Raw genomic sequence first — 18,301 nt, 5'->3', positions numbered from 1 at the left:
TTGGCTGCTCATTCCATTCATGCACCACCATGAAAAAATTGTTCCTCAGGTCCCTTTTAAGTCCCCTCCTCTCCCCCCATCTCAAACCTGTGCCCTCTAGTTTTGGACTCTGCTATCGTGGAGGAAACGATCTTGGCTCTTCACCCTATTTGTGTCTCTCATGATTTTATATACTTCTATAAAGTCATCCCTCAGCCTCCGATGTTCCACGGAAAATAGCCTCCTCAGCCTATGCAGCCTCTCAATGGATCAAACCCTCCAACCCTGGCACTATTCTTGTAATTTTTTTTCTTAACTCTTTCAAGTTTCACAACATCATTCCTATAGCAGGGAGACCAGAAATGAATGCAAAGGTGTCATAACCAATGTCCTTTCCAGCCCCAGCATGACCTCTCAACTCCTATGCTCAATGCACTGACCAAAAAAGGAAGGCATACCAAACACCACCTTCACTACCCTATCTACCTGCAACTATTTTCAAGGAACCATGAACCTGTAATCCAAGGTCTCTTTGTTCAGTAACACTCCTCAGGACCTTAGTATTAATTGTATAGGTCCTGTCATGATTTGCTTTCTCAAAATGCAGCATCTCTCATTTATCTGAATTGAACTCCATCTGCCACTCCTTGGCCCACTGGTCCATCTGATCAAAGTCCTGTGTGGAATGAATCTTTGGATTCATTTAAGAAAGAGTTGGATAGAGCTCTCAAGGATTGTGGAATCAAGGATTGTGGATAAGACAGGAACAGGATACTTATTAAGGATGATCAGCCATGATCATATTGAATGGTGGTGCAGGCTCGAAGGGCAGAATGGCCCACTCCTGCACCTATTGTCTGTTGTCTGTTGTCATGCTCTGAGGTAACCTTCTTCACTGTCCACTACACCATTAGCTTTTATGTCATTTGCAAACTCACTAACCATACCTCCTGTGTTCACATCCATTTATATAAATAACAAAAAACAATAGACCCACCACCAATCCTTATGGCACACTGCTAGTCACAAACCTCCAGTCTGAAAAGCAACCCTCCACTACCATCCTCTGTCTCCTATCTTTGAGCCAGTTCTGTATCCAAATGGCTAGTTTTCCTGTATTCTATATAATCTAATCTTGCTGAGTAGTTTACCATGAGGAACCTTGTCAACTGCATTACTGAAGTCCATCAACCATGCTTTTATCAATCCACTTCATCACTTATTCAAAAATTCAGTTAGTGAGACATGATTTTCATGCACCAAGTCAGTAACTATCTCTAATCAGTCCTTGCCTTTCCAAATACATGTAAATTTTGTCTCTCAGGATCTCCTTGAACAATGTGCTGAGCTCTAAGTCACTGTGTAGACAGTCATGCAGAAACATTTAATAGGCCAACCATGTAAGTCTCAATACCATCACCATGCATTGGCTTAGTTTCATTTCATTGAAATTCCTCAAAAGCATAGACAAAGTGAATTCATTCCACAATCAAAACAGGAATAGGAATTCTGATGCCATTTGCTGCTGAGCATGGCTGGATATTTTCCCTATGGTCAGGTAAAATAATGAGGAATGGGCTGGAATCTACAACTGGGAAAGAACAGAAGTCATGGAGCAAGGGAGCTCAAGGCCTCCAAGGCCTGAGAGGCCCAGACAAACATATCCTCCTCTCCTAGCCCACAGGGTGGCCTAATGTGCCTCAACCTTTTCTGGGTCACCATTCATCACTATTCAGATTTGATCTGAAATGGGAGCTGCCACTACTTCACAATTAATTTACTGTTTCACAGTACAGTCATGCCTCAATGTCACAGTCAGGACTTAATTTACCTATTCAAAGAAGTTGACCAATATCAGAACCTGGTGGATAATATTAACTGTCTTCTGCTTGTTTTCTTCCAGCATTTTGGAGTTAAAAGTAAGGCAATTGTTTCAATTAAAGTAACAACACAGCATTTTTATTTTGATATACTGGGTGTTCTTCTGCGGAATGGGATTTGGCTTTTGTACTTTCCTTCATGATAAGTAGTTGATCTCTGGTATATCACTATAGGAAGATGTAACTTCTGTGTGTTTTAAAATATATTATAAAGTGTTTTATAAAAAGTTTGCCCTGCTTTTCTTAATGAAAATATAGAAATAAGTCAGATAAAAAACTGACAAAGCACTTCAGCCAAACACCTTGTTATTATATTTCACACTATATCACTCTATAAATTGTTTTCCTTACCACTTAAAATTAATTATGGCTACAAATTTCTAGAAAGAAGCCAAGATTGGAACAACAGAACTCCTCTTTGTAAAACAATGCTGCATATTTTTCTATGCATAAGTTAAATTAAGCCCTCTCAGGTTAATATTGCAAGTCCTCTTGGAGGCCTTATAATGAAGCAAATGTGATTTCACACTGGTAGCAATTGTAGTTTTGCCTATAGATTCTCCCACTGCTGAAATTAGCTTACTTTAAGGCATGCTCTTTATTAAAGTTTTGGTTATTGTTCATTCCCTTTTAAATTTAATGTTGTGGGACATGCCACAAAGTCGTGCAACACTGAAACAAGTTAACTCTCCAAAGGCTTGTGTGTGTCCTTTCTGTGATTTGACAAAGATAAGTGACTGAGGTGTCAGTGTAGGAACACTTTGAGGCCAGCAACCATAATTTAATTAGCTTTAAAATACTGATGGAAAAGGATATACCAGATCTAAAAGTAGAAGTTCTAAATCGGAGGAAGGCCAATTTTAACGGTATTAGGAAAGAACTTTCAAAAGTTGATTTGGGGGTGGGGGGGCAGTGGAGGTGGAGGATGATGTTCACTGGTAAAGGGAGGGCTGGAAAATTGGAAGTCTTCAAAAATTAGATAAGGAGAGTATGAAAGGCAAGGCTGGCATGTGTAGGGAATGCTGGATGACTAGAGAGATTGAGGATTTGGTTTAGAATAAGAAAAAAACATATGTCAGGTATAGACAGCAGAGATCAAGTGAATCTTTAGAGTATAAAGGGAGTAGGTTGTATACTGAAGAGGGAAATCAGGATGGAAAAAAGGTGACACTGGATAGCTTTGGCAAATAGGGTTAAGGAGAATCCAAAGGGATTTTATAAATACGTTACAGGCAAACGGGAGAGGTTAGAACCCCTCAAAGATCAGCAACTCAACCTATGTGTGGGACCGCAGGAGATGGGGGAAGATACTAAAAGAGTATTTTGTATTAGTGTTTACTGTGGAGGAGGGCATGGAACATATTGAATGTGCAGAAATAAATGATAACATCTTGAAAAATGTCCACATTGCAAAGGAGGTAGCGCTGGATGTCCAAACACGCATCAAGGTGGATAAATCCCCAGGTGATCAGGTGTACCCTACAACTCTGTGGGAAGCTGGAGAAGTGATCTATGGGCACTTTGCTGAGATATTTCTATAATCCACAGTCACAGGTGAGTTGCTGGAAGACTGGGAGTTGGCTAATATAGTGCCACTATTTAAGAAAATTGGTAAGAAAAAGCCAGAGATCTATAGACCAATGAGCCTGATATCAGGGCTGGGCTCGTTGTTGGAAGGAAACCGGATTTATATGTACTTGGATAGACAAGGACTGATTAGGGATAGTCAACATGGCTTTGTGCTTAGGAAATCATGTCTCTCTAACTTGATTGAGTTTTTGAAGAAGTAACAAAGTGAGTGCCGAACCAGAGGACACAGCTTAAAAATACGGGGTAGACCATTAAGGACAGAGATGAGGAGAAACTTCTTCACTCAGAGGGTGGTGGCTGTGTGGAATGCTCTGCCCCAGAGGGCAGTGGAGGCTCAGTCTCTGGATTCATTTAAGAAAGAGTTGGATAGAGCTCTCAAAGATAGTGGAATCAAGGGTTATGGAGATAAGGCAGGAAGAGGATACTAATTAGGAATGATCAGCCATGATCATATTGAATGGCGGTGCAGGCTCGAAGGGCTGAATGGCCTACTCCTGCACCTATTATCTATTGTCTATTGTCTAAAGATTATTGAGGGCAGTGACCTATATGGACTTCAATAAGGCATTCGACAAGGTTCCTCATGGTAGACTGGTGAGCAAGGTTAGATCACATGGAATACAGGGAGAACTAGCATTTGGATACAGAATTGGCTCAAAGGTAGAAGACAGGGTGGTAGTGCAGGGTTGCTTTTCAGACTGGAGGCCTGTGACCAGTGGTGTGCCACAAGGATTGGTGCTGGGTCTATTACTTTTTGTCATTTATATAATTGATTTGGATGTGCAAGTATGAGGTATCGTTAGTAAGTTTGCAGATGACATGAAAATTGGAGGTGTAGTGGACAGCAGAGAAGGTTGCTTCATAGTATAACGGGATCTTGATCAGATTGGCCAAGGGGCTGGGAGTGGCAGATGGAGTTTAATTTAGATAAATGAGGTGCTGCATTTTGGAAAGCCAAATCAGGTCAGGATTTATACGCTTAATGGTAAGGTCCTGGGGCGTTTTGCTGAATAAATAGACCTTGGTTTGCAGGTTCATTGTTTTTTAAAAGTGAAGTCACAGGTAGACAATGAAGAAGGCATTTGGTATGCTTTCCTTTATTGGACAGAACATTGAGTGTAGGAGTTGGGAGATTGTGTTATGGCTGTTCAGGATATTGGTTAAGCCATTTTGGAATATTGCATGCAATTCTGGTCTCCCTGCTATAGGAAGTTTGTTGTGAAACTTGAAAAGGTTCATAAAAGATTTGCAAGGATGTTGCCAGGGTTGTGGGGTTTGAGCTATAGGGAGAGGCTGAAACGGCTGGAGGTGTTTTCCCTGAAGAGATGGAAGCTGAGGGGTGACCATACAATGGTTTATAAAATCATGAGGCGCATAGATAGGGTAAATAGACAAGCTCTTTTCCCTGGGGTGTGGTAGAGGTTATAGGTTTAGGATGAGAGGGGAAAGTTTAAAAGGTACCTAAGGAGGTAACTGTTTCACAGAAAGGCTGGTGCATGTATGGAATGACCTGCCAGAGGCTGGTACAATTACAACATTTCAAAGGTATCTTGATGGGTATATGAATAGTAAAGGTTCAGAGGGATATGGGCCAAATGCTTGCAAATGGTACTAGATTAATTTGGTATATCTGGTCAGCATGGATGAATTAAACTGAAAGGTCTTTTCCATACTGTACATCTCCATGACTCTGACTCCATAACCCACTTCTTGTTAATTTTATTCTCATCTTTGAATCAGCATCAATGAACTTTGTTTGATGTAAAATAATGTTATACATCTGGCAGTTCATTGAATTATTTGGTAATTTCCTCACCACTATGTACAGCATTCATTTTATTTGTAATCTTTCTGACTTACCTGAATACAGCATTAACATTCATCTCTACCCACGCGCTGAAGAAAGTTTGTATATTTTGAACAGTTTTAACTGTGTTTGTCCCTTTACATCTTTCCCATTTAAAATACACATATTTGGTTCTTTTACAGGGTGTGATTCGCTTGCCAGCTCCATGCCAATATGCCTTCAAACTTACAACTCTAGTGGCTCAGAATGTTCATAGAGAACCTGACTTAGAGTTGGCTGATCGTCTTTTCTTCCTGTGAAAGTAAATAATCCAGGAAATAGTCAGTCGAATTCTTCAATATTTTATTTTCTGAAAAACCAAATACGATTGTTTTTCTTAAAATCCAGGAAAGCTATTATTTTCCGTATGTTTTGTAAGTTTATTTTAAGGAGGTCTGTTCTGTTCCTCTGGATTTTGTTTGCTTTCAATGAAACTTACTTCATTTTAAATTGTTAACTGATCATATATTTATTTGAATAAGGATATACAAGTATGTTACAGAACCTCAAACCTTACTTTAAAATATGGTACAATATATGTAGTTGTTTGAAGTAGAAAATATGATCAATGTTTATAACATTTTGCAACATTTACAAAAAAAATTGTACTTCATTCAAGTCAAACATGTTCCGTATTTGCACAATTTTTTTGAAGAAATGAACAATTTTGCATAAATGGGAATGTATTCATTTTTTGAATAGTTCAATGAAAATTATGGTCACATTTCATTTTCTTGATTTTACTTTAATCAGCAAACCACTTGTTTATTTTACTAAAGATATGGGATTCTTAGCCAATTGGTAAACACAGTTAGTAGAGAATTAAAGGGTTACATTCATTATTCCTTTATTTATTTTACAAAATGTAAGGTTAACTTTTGAAGTATTATTGAAAATGCTTTAATTTTGAACAAAATTTATTTTAATCTGATGTTGTCCAATAAAAACCATAATAAATGCATACACCATATTTAAATTGGTGTCACTGTTACATGATGTTCAAAAGATAATAAACATACTTCTCCTCATTAAAGTATTTATTCAGTAGTTATGTATGTTTTATTGTCAGAGACATTTTTATTGCAGTTTGGTTATGTTGCAGTTTTTATGTCATTACGCCGTACCAGATTGGTACTCCTTACAGTCAAAATTTGGATTAGATTAGATTACTTACAGTGTGGAAACAGGCCCTTGAACCTGGGCCTCTGGCGCTGTGAGGCAGCACTGCTAACCACTGTGCCACCGTGCTGCCATATGTTACATACAAATGCCTTTGGGCAAAAGTTTTCTCAATTAAATTCTTATACCCAAAATTTAAGTATTCCAGGCTTAACAAAAAGATTAATTGCAGTGGTCTTCAACAGTAGGCTCTGTTCTTGGGCCTCTGCTCTTTGTAGTTTTTATAAATGACTTGGATGAGGAGATTGAGGGGTGGGTTAGTAAATTTGCAGATGACACAAAGATTGGAGGTGTCGTCGATAGTGTAGAGGGCTGCTGCAGGCTGCAGCATGACATAGACAGGATGCAGAGCTGGGCTGAGAAATGGCAGATGGAGTTCAACCTGGATAAATGCGAAGTGATGCATTTTGGAAGGTTGAACTCGAATGCTGAATATAGGATTAAAGACAGGATTCTTGGCAGAGTGGAGGAACAGAGGGATCTGGGTGTGCAAGTACATAGATCCCTCAAAGTTGCCGCCCAAGTGGATAGGGTTGTTAAGAAAGCATGTGGTATTTTGGCTTTCATTAACAGGGGTATCAAGTTGAAGAGCCGCAAGGTTTTGCTGCAGCTCTACAAGTCCCTGGTGAGACCACACTTGGAATATTGTGTCCAACACTACTATAGAAAAGATACAGAGGCTTTGGAGAGGGTGCAAAGAAGATTTACCAGGATGCTGCCTGGACTGGAGAGCTTGCCATATGAAGATAGGTTGAATAAGCTTGGACTTTTCTCTCTGGAGAGAAGGAGGAAGAGAGGAGGCCTGATCGAGGTGTACAAATTAATGAGAGAAATGGATGGAGTCAATAGCCAGAGACTTTTTCCCAGGGCAGGATTGACTGGTACGAGAAGTCATAGTTTGAAGATATTAGGAGGAAGGTATAAAGGAGACATCAGAGGTAGGTTCTTTACGCAGAGAGTTGTGAATGCATGGAATGCGTTGCCAGTTGAGGTGGTGGAAGCGAAGTCATTGGGGACATTTAAGCGACTGATGGACATGCACATGGATAGCAGTGAGTTGAGGGGTGCGCAGGTTAGGTTACCATATTTTACATTAGGATTAAGCCTTGGCAGAACATCATGGGCCTAAGGGCCTGTTCTGTGCTGTACTTTTCTATGTTCTATGTAAGTTCATTCTGGCAGCTAGCAATCTGCATATTATGGATTTCATTTAGGCATACAATCAAGAGATAATTTTGAACATTACAGCATAGAATATAACTAGGCATTTGCGTTTTCTAATGAAGAAAAATAATTTAATACATTGTAAGATTGACATATTGTATAAATACTTTAGTTGATATCTTTTCAAACCAAGTAGACAAAGCATATTTTCTAACAGTTTACAATACAATAAATTTACTAAAAGGGTTCAACAGGACCTACTATATTTCAAAAATCATGCCCAATCTGAATTTTCTATCCTTGAGAAGGATAGAATAATATAGTATACAATAGATAATGTTTGTGAATATCTAGGCATTTATATTATCTTATATTTTGCAACAATTTTAGAGTCATAGAGTCATAGATAAGAGGAAGAAGAAGAGTGCTTATGTTAGGATGTGATGTGAAGACTCAGTGATTGAGAGTTACAAAGTAGCCAGGAAAGACCTAAAAAGAGAACTAAGACGAGCGAGGAGAGGACATGTGAAGTTGTTGGAAGGGATAAAAGAATGGCTAGAGTAAGATTAGGGCCAATCAAGGCCAGTAGTGGGAAATTGTGCATGGAGTCAGAAGATATAGGGAAAGTGCTAAATGAATATTTTTTGTCAGTATTCACACTGGAAGAAGATAATGTTGTTGAGGAGAATACTGAGAAACAGGGTATGAGAATAGATGGGATTGAGGTTCACAAAGAGAAGGTGTTAGAAATTCTGGAAAGTGTGAAAATAGTTGAGTCCCTGGATTCTCTGGGAAATCAGGGAGGAGATTGCTGAGTCTTTGGCTTTGATCTTTAAGTCGTCATTATCTACAGGAATAGTAGCATAAGACTGTTGGATAGCAAATGTTGTTCCCTTGTTCAAAGAAGGGGCGTAGAGACAACCCTGGTAATTATAGACCAGTGAGCCTTACTCGGGTTGTGGGTACATAGGGACATAAGATAAGCTGGGCTGAGAGATGGCAAATGGAGTTTAATGCAAAAAAGTGAGGTGATTCACTTTGGAAGAAGTAACAGAAATGCAGAGTACTGGGTGAATAGTAAGATTTTGGTAGAGCAGAGAGATCTCGGTGTCCATGTACATAGACCCCTCAAAGCTGCCACCCCGGTTAATAGGGCTGTTAAGAAGGCACACGTGTGTTAGCTTTTATTAGTAGAGAGATTGAGTTTTAGAACCATAAAGTCATGCTGCAGCTGGACAAACCTGGAGTATTGCATACAGTTCTGGTCATTATAGGAACAATGTGGAAGCTTTGGGAAGAGTTTAGAGAAGATTTACTAGGATGTTGCCTGGTATGGAAGGAAAGTCTTACGAGAAAAGGTTGAGGGACATGAGGCTGTTTTCATTAGAAGAAAGTTGAGAGGTAATTTAATTGAGACATAAAAGATAATCAGAAGGTTAGATCGGGTGAACAGTGAAAGCTTTTTTCCGAGGATGGTGATGGCTAACACAAGGGGGCATAGCTTCAAGTTGAGGGGTGATAGATATACGACAGATGACAGAGGTAGTTTCTTTACTCAGAGTAGTTGGGGTGTGGAGCATACTGCCTGCAACAGTTGTAGACTCACCAATTTACGGGCACTTAAATGGTCATTGGATATGCATATGGATGAGAATGGAATACTGTAGGTTGGATGGGCTTCGGATTAGTTTCACAGGGTGATGCAACATCAAGGGCTGAAGGGCCTGTACTGCACTGTAATGTTCTATAGTAATAGCATGCAGTGCTTCTGCATTAACAAGTAGTAATATTGATTATATTGAGTAGCTTTTAACATTCTACCCATTGGTAGTTGAGGCAGAAACTGTCAACTGATTTAAGAGGAACCTGGATCTGTACTAGAAGTGCTGTAACCTGCAAAGTTGTGGACCAAGTGCTAGAATGTGGGATTAGAATAAGTGAATGGTTTATCCACTCAACACAGATACAATGGGCTGAATGATTGCTTTGTGCTATAATTTTTCTACATTTCTATTTACCTATAATTTTAAGTTTGGTCTTTGGAGAAAGTTTGTCTGATGCACAGATCCACACTTAATGGAAATGTGGCTTGATTTGATTTATTGTGGCCACATATATCTAAGTACAATGAAAACTGTGTGATTTGAGTTGTTCATCAACTAATCCTAGTGAGGGATCCCATGCCTGGAGTTTACATGTCTGTGTTTTCAGTGAGAGCCATGTAGAATATTGTGGGTGCCCACCAACTGTATTTACATCTTAGATGGATTAGTCAACTTTTTCTTTGGCAAAAAAGGTCACAATCATACTGTAAATTTATAAGGAGGTTTATAATATCTAGCCAGATTTGGATATTAATGGCCAATCATGTTCATTGTGTTGGCTCCTCAATTAAAAGATTACACCATTGGACCAAACAGAACCCAAACTGCTTGATAGTGTTATAGACTAGACCAAACCCCATCAAAATATATTCAGAAGTTAGTCTAGACCTGTCTCTTTTTTTAAATTTTAAAAGATAAGTGGAATTGTTATGGATTAGGCCAGACCATTCAAAACATTCTTAAGCAGGCAGCCCCAGACCATAATTTTGCAATTTGATTCAGTAAGTATACAGTGAAAATTACCTGGAGTAAGATAGCCAAGTTGACTACTAGATTTTAAATCAGACAAAAATTTACTCACAAAATTACACAATGAAACACAAAGAATAGAATAAAGAACCCCTACAGAATCATCCTATCCAACTAGACTTAATTATGCTGTTCCAAATATACACAACAGTCCCAATAAGCAAACTCCTTTTAAAACCCAGTATAAATGGAACACATGCTTACAGGTTGAAGTTGAGAGGCAGAAAGAGAGAGAGAGAGAGTTTCCACCCAGCTCCCTGTTGAACTCCTCAACCAGTTCAAGACTGAATTAAAACTGCTCAGCTCAGCTAGAGAGCTGACCACTCTCCTCTCTTTATACAGGTCACTTCTAAATCATGACCACGCTGCCCTGAAATCTCATCTATTTACATATAAACAAAATGCCTTTCAAAATCCTTTACATCTCTGTACCAAACCAGACTGATCAGAGCGCGGCCCACTTTATTGCCCCTCTTTATTGGCTCAAGGAGACGTTGAGCCAAGGAACAGCTTTTAGGAAACAAAAAATGACAAACTTTGTGACATAAGGTATTGTGATCCAGATGCAATTTGATTGGTCAAACTAATTGATGTTAAACAAAGCACACTTCACTCATACACTATAGTTAAAATACAACAAACAAAAGAAGAAATTGGAATAACTCTATTGGAAAACTTAACAGAACATTAGATTATTTAACTACTAACCAGTAATTGTTTCAATACAGTAATAGCCAATAAATGCAATCTTGACAAAGGCAAATTCAGTAAAATGGATAGTCTCACAGGCAATTCTCCAGTCCATGAGAAAAAAAATCAACAGAAAACTCCAAGTAGTAAAGAAGGATGTACAGCAGTTTCCAAACCCAGTGTAAAGACCCCAGCAACTGTGGCTGAAAAACTAAAATCAAAAATTTTGGCTCTGAGAGAGCTTGACCCCACCCATTTCAGCTGCTTCTATTGTTCTAACTTAATAAAAACGAGGCTTTACAAACTGATTACTCTATTGTGTTCAAATAGACAGCTCGACATCACTGTCTTAATACCTCTTCTAAAAAACAGGATAAACTACATATCTGAAAGCCACAGAATCATCGCAATAGCTGTGCACTCAATAACATGTTCTGATATGGTGTGGTGCAGTCATGAGTGTGGTGCTGGAAATGGATAGCAGGTCAGGCAGCATGCTGTAATACAGCTTACTAGCTGTGGAGTCGAGTCTATCACCAGTTGTTGGTAGGTATCAGTATCGGTGAGTAGTATGTTTGCTTTTTCAATGTATTGTGTTCTGTTCAGGATGACAGTCATGCACTTTTTGTCTGTCAGCAGGATTATGATATTTCTGTCTTTTCTGAGTCCTTACAGGGCTGTACTTTCTAGTATGTTGAGGATGTTCCTTTCTTTCTGTTTTTTGAGGTTAGTGCAGCTGTCTGTCTGTCTATTCACATCAATAAACAACACCTAGCCGAAGAAACATTGGCCTCACTGCCACATGCACCAAGGACACAAATGCCTGACAATACCAATTTTATCAGCAAGGACAGCAATGTCAAACTAGTAGACTTGTGCCTCAAAACCCACTTCACCTTCAATGACAAGATCTACAAACAAATCAATGGGATGCCTATGGGGTCACCAATATGAGGATTCTTAGCAGAAGCAGCTATGCTGAGGATAGAATAAACAGCCCTTCCCATGATCCAGCCCAAGTTTTAGGTCCGCTATGTGGATGACACCTTTGTCATCATGAAATGCAACAAATTAGAAGTAACCCACAAACACATAAACAACACCCTTACTGGTTGTTCACCAAAGAGGAAGAGAACAACAACAGACTCCCCTTCTTCAACATCACAGTAGAATAAAAGGCCAATGGAGAGCTGCAGACCTGCATCTATAGGAAAGCCACTCACACTGACCAACTACTCAACTCCAGGAGCAATCATTCCAACACCCACAAACAGAGCGGCATCAGGACATTATTTAAGTAAGCCACAACACACTGCGGCACCCAGGAACTATGAGAAATCGAGGAAAAATACCTATACAGGAACAATGGGGACCCGATAAGTGCAGTCCGTCGATTCCTGCACAACAGACCTAAACAAGAAGGCACAACACACCCAGAGACTATAGCCACCCTGCCGTACATCAAATACATGATTAGATTACCTACAGAATGGAAACAGGCCATTGGACCCAACAAGTCCACACCAACCCTCCAAATAGTAATCCACCCAGACCCATTCCCCTACCCTGACTAATGATCCTAACACTATGTGGGATTGTGGGAAGAAACCGGAGCAACCGGAGGAAACACACACAGACATGAGGAGAACGTGCAAACTCCACACTGACAGTTGCCCGAGGTGAGAATTGAACCCAGATCTGTGGCACTGTGAGGCAGGGTGCTAATCACTGAGCCACATCTCGGAGATTGTGCTCAGACTACTCTGGCGCCAAAGCATTAAGGTAGCCCTCAAACCTACCATCACACTGAAACAGCTCCTGATGAATTTAAAGGACTCTGTACCAACAACATGCAGAATGCATGTCATAGACAAAATACTCTTCAAGGGCTGTAACAAACTACATTAGACAGACAGACAGTAACTGAGCCACCAAGATACATGAGCACCAACTAGCCATCAAAAGACATGACTAACACATAAACAGACGAAGAGGGATACCAGTTTGATAGGGACAATACATCAATTCTGGGAGATGCTAAACAAAGACATGCATAGGAAATCCTAGAGGCCTGGCATTCAAACCAGAACTCCATTAATAAACATGTAGATTCACCAACCTCTCCGAAACAGAACTGGAAGGCATATCACCCACCACAACAGACACAAGTAGCAAGTGAGACAGAACACCAATGTTTCGTCAGAAGCTCACTGATGATGGTGACGGAACATCTGAGAAAAAAATCTACCAGCTCAGCGAACAAATTACAATCTAATTCACAACCTGAGTGACAAAACGTCTTCAAAATCACAATTTCCTACGGATCCTTGTGGAAGCAGGAAATAGTGCTACCATACCTTCAATCCTTCCATCCAAATTGTTTTTATAACTTATATACAAGTTAGGGTGCCAGTACCATTGTGGTCACCACTCATGAAAAAGGCCAACTTATTCCTACTGTGTACTTCCTGTAAGCAACCCTATATTCTGTTTCTGCCAATTTGTTATGCCCCACCCCCCACCATACACACACACACAAACACACACATGCACATCATAATCTAATAAAGACATACGCCTATATCCCTTAGAGTTTAGAATAATGAGCAGTTATTTTATTAAAACATGTTGCAAAAATATTTCCACTAGCTTGGGAAATGAGAACACAGGGTCAGATTCTCAGAAAAAGGTTTCTGAAAGTTTTGAATAACATGGGAAAGAGTGTCTACACTCAAGGTTGTGTTACTGGGATTTCTAGACTAAAGAATTGCAATACTTAGTCATGAGTATATTCAAGACAGACATCAATAAATTTTTGACACTTCATGGAAGAATGTATTTATTTCAACTTATGTTGACTTACCAGAGTGGTTTCTTTTAAAAGATATTGTTGAATTTCACTGAAACATTGGAAAATGTCTTAGCAAGACTTCCTTGAAATGATATGACTGGCAACTATTGCTTGCTTGGCTGTAGATTCCTGCTGGAGCTGTTGGAACAATGATTTATTGGAAAATATTCTGGTTTTCATCTGAGCCTTTAGGGAATCATGATTTGAGAAGTTTATATTGAATTTGAGTGATTGAGTTAATTCCAAAGAGTTTTCATATGTTTATCTATTTGCTGTTGTGTTTTCTTTCCCTGAAACAGGTCATAGCCTGAATCAGATGGTTATTACTTAAGGGTGCCAGATCAAATCAGACATGGCTGATCATGAGTTTCTCCTGCTCTTACTGCCAGCTGTGGGTGTTGGAATGTCTTGCAGGTTAGTATTTGGCTATATTATAAATCTGTCTTCCTTGCCTATTATATCCTGGATTCAGACACAAGCTTAAAGACACTGTGCCAGCAGAACATCATCTAGTTCCAATATAATATAAATGAAGTAAATTACATCAGTAGGAGAGCCAAGTAGCTAGACCTTTTACTGAATTGCTTAAAGAGAACGGAACCAAGTTCCCCTGAACTGAGCTAGACAAAACTGGTAGCAATTGAAATAATGGCTGTTGCAGAAAAATGCAAAGATTTAAACTTTGGAACAGAATTTAGGCTTCATAAAATGGTATTGACGTGTATAATTAGTTAAAGTGAATTATGAATAGATTACAAAGTGATAACAGATTTCATCCTCAACAAACAGAATTTAATGAGCCCCCCCCCCCCACCCCCCCAATACCCGAGGCAAATTGCTATTAAGAAAGGGGCAAAGGAGAACCTAGGAAATAACAGATCCATCAGCTTTAAATCAATTGGGAAAGCTAATGGAGGCTATAATATAAGGTGAGGTACATAAAGAGAAAAAAAAAGTTAATACTAGACAGTCAACATAACTTTGTCAAGGAGAAGTCATGCCTGACAAATTTAATTGAGATCTTTGATCAGTTAACACAGACAATGGATGAGGGCAGTCCTGTGGTTGTTGTATATTTGGATTTTGATATGGTGCCACATGGCAGATTGGTTAGCAAATTAAAAATGTTTGGGTTTAATGAGTTTTTGGCATGGATTAGAAGTTGGCTAAAAGATAGGAAATAAAGGGTAGGTATAAGTAGGCATTTCTTGCATTGGAGAAAAATTGAAAGTGGCATTCACAAGGATATATTTGGGCCCTTGCACTTTTTGATTTGCATAAATGATTTGGAAATGAGTGTTAAAGGCAAAATCTTTAAATTTGCAGATGATACTATGCTAGGGACAATAGTGAATTGTGAGGATGACACTGAACAACTCCCATGGGTTTATTTGAAATCACAAGCTTTCAGAGCATAGCCCCTTTGTCAGGTGAAGTGCCAAAAGTGCTGCACTCCAAAGCTTGTGATTTCAAATAAACTTATTAATATTGTATAACTTCTGACTTTGTTCAGCCCAGTCCAATACCAGCATCTCCACATCATCAACTTCAGGGGGACATTGACAAGTTGGTCAAATGGGCAAACACCTGGCAGATGAATTTCAAGGCAGAGAAATGTGAGGCAGAAAAAGCACAGAGAGACAATATAGGCTCAACTTTTGAGGGGAGCACTGGAGCAGAGTGACCTCAGAGTTGAAGTGCATAACTCTCTAAACGTGGCCAGGCAAGCTGAAACAGTTGTTAAGGCTTATAGGATCCTTGGGTTTATAAATCAAGGCATAGATATAAAATCAAGGGATTGATGTTACACCTCTACAAATCAGATCAGACATATTTGGAGTATTGCATTCAGTTGGGGGCAACTTATTAAAGCAAGGATGTTAAAACCCTAGAGAGAATGCAAAGGAGATTTACTAAAACCTGGAATGAGGGATGTTAGATACAAGAAAACATTAGAGAAACTGTGCTTATTCTCCTTGGAGCAGAGAAGATTAAGAGGTGACCTTATTGAGGTGTTTAAAGTTATTATCAATTTTGACAGTAAATTTTGACAGGATACATTCTGTTTCCACTAGTTTGTAAATCATTAACAAAGGAGGTCAGCAAGAGATTTGGAATGCACTGCCTGGGAGAGTGGTGGAGGTAGATTGCATAGGAGCATAGGTGGTTTCAAAAGAGTGCTGGATATAGATTCAAAAGTGATGAATTTAGAGTGGTAAAGGAGATAAGGCTGGAGAATAGGACTAGCCGGGTAGTTCTTATGGACATGATTTGCCAAAAGATCCTCCTGTGCTGTAAAAATTGAGGTGACAGTCCATGCAATTGGGTGGGAGAGTGGGGGGCGAGGGGTAGATGGAGAGTTCACAGCACTCACACATCCCCTGAAAAGTCTAGCGCAGGAAGACTTGGCAGTGGTCATCTGACTCAGTGGTCAACAGAGGTCCTCAAATGACCACTTAGTAGTGGTATATGGGCTCCATGCTGCTGGTTAAAGACAGATGGGCAGGTGGCTAACCAGTTGGGAAGATCACCTAGCAAAATTCTGTTGGGTTTGCCATCAGGCTAAAAACTAGAGGCTCCCTCACCAAGGGCACTCATCCAGAACTAGAGGGTATAGGTTTAGGGTGAGAGGGGAAAATTTTAAAAGAGACCTAAGGGGCAACATTTTCATGCAGAGGGTGTTGTGTGTATGGAATGAGCTGCCAGATGAAGTGATGGAGGCTGGTACAATTACAACATTTAGGAGGCATCTGGATGAGTATATGAATAGAAAGGCTTTAGAGGGATGTGGTCAACTGCTGGCAAATGGGACTAGATTAGGTTAAGATATCTGGTCGGCATGGACGAATTGGACAAAGGGTCTATTTCTGTGATGTACATCTCTCTGACTCTGTAAGGGAAACCTTGACTGGTTGTTATGTATATTAACAACTTGAATGTCAAAGGTATAATTACTAACTTTGCAGATGACATGAAAATTCACGGTGTTGTCAATAGTGAGGAGGACAGTCTCAGACTGATATTTGATCAGCTGGCGAATTGGCAGGTGGAATTTAATCCTGATAAGTTTGAGGTGATGCATTTTGAGAGAACTATACAGGAAGGATACTCACAATGTGCGGTAGGTCATTAGGGAGTACTGAGGGAAAAAGGGACATTGGTGTACAAGTCCATAGATCCCTGAAATTGTCAACAAAGGTAGACAGAGTGGTGAAGAAGGAATACAGAATATAGGAGTAAGGAATTCTTGAGTCAACTGCATAAAGCATAGGTTAGGTTACAGATAGAACACTGTGTGCACCTCTGATCATTACACGTGATTGCACAGGAGAATTATCAAGGTGTTGCCTGAAATGAAAATCCCTAGGATGAACAAACAGCTCATTTAATATACAAAGTGGGACTATTAAAAGTATAATGAGAAAGACTGGAGGCAGAAGTAAAAAGCTGAAGTACAGGATAGAATGTACAGCTAAAAATAAAGTTATTCATGCAAATACATGGTATGTAAGGAACAAATCAAATATTTCAGTTGAATAAAGGGAACGATGGAGCTATGAGGGAGGAGCTGGCCAAAGTTCAATGGTGCAATACTTTAGCAGGGATGACAGTGGAAGAACAATGGCAGATATTTTTGGATATAATGCAGAAGATGCACGATCAGTTCATTCCAAAAAGGAAGAAAGATCCTAGGAGGAGGCAGGGGTGGACATGGCTGACGAGGGAAGACACATGTAAAGTCAAAAGAGAAAAAGTATAACACAGCAAAGGTGAGTGGGAAAACGGAGGACTGGGAAGTTTTTAAAGAACAACAGAGGATAACTAAGAAAAAAAATACAGAGAAAAAATGAGGTACGAAAGTAAACTGGCCAAACATGTAAAGGAGGATAGTAAAAGCTTTTTTAGGTATGTAAAGGGAAAAAAATGGTTAACACTAAAATTGGGCCCTTGAAGACAGAAACAGGGGAATATATTATGGGGAACAAAGAAATGGCAGAAGAGTTGAATTGGTACTTCAGATCTGTGTTCACTGGGGAAGACACAAGCAATCTCCCAGAGGTAACAGTGGCTGAAGGACCTGAACTGAAGAGAATTTATATTTGCTAGGAATTGGTGTTGGAGAGACTGTTAGGTCTGAAGGCTGATACGTCCCCGGGGCCTGATGGTCTACATCCCAGGGTACTGAAGGAGGTGGCTCTAGAAATCGTGGATGCATTGGTGATTATTTTCCAGAGTTTGATAGATTCAGGATCAGTTCCTGCAGATTGGAGGGTGGCTAATGTACCACTACTTAAGAAAGGAGCAAGAGAGAAAGCAGGAAATTATAGACCAGTTAGTCTGACCTCAGTGGTGGGAAAGATGCTCGAGTCAATTATAAAGGATGAAATTATGACACATCTGGATAGCAGTAACAGGTTAGGTCAGAGTCAGCATGGATTTATGAAGGGGAAATCATGCTTGACTAATCTTCTGGAATTTTTTGAGGATG

At 39.6% G+C, this 18,301-nt stretch overlaps 1 protein-coding gene across 1 annotated transcript in view; it reads left to right on the top strand.

Moving 5' to 3' along the window:
• The window catches only part of LOC132816696 (piwi-like protein 4), a 156,518-nt gene extending 150,963 nt beyond the window's left edge, over positions 1–5,555 (top strand). Inside the window, exon 18 of the mRNA XM_060826577.1 lies at positions 5,439–5,555. Within this exon, the coding sequence (XP_060682560.1) occupies positions 5,439–5,555 (117 nt within the window). The remainder of the gene's footprint in view (positions 1–5,438) is intronic.
• Positions 5,556–18,301: the final 12,746 nt, after the last annotated feature.

Source organism: Hemiscyllium ocellatum, chromosome 6 (assembly GCF_020745735.1).
Source record: "Hemiscyllium ocellatum isolate sHemOce1 chromosome 6, sHemOce1.pat.X.cur, whole genome shotgun sequence".
Lineage (NCBI taxonomy): Eukaryota > Metazoa > Chordata > Chondrichthyes > Orectolobiformes > Hemiscylliidae > Hemiscyllium > Hemiscyllium ocellatum.
This window is presented reverse-complemented; position numbering and strand designations above follow the sequence as displayed.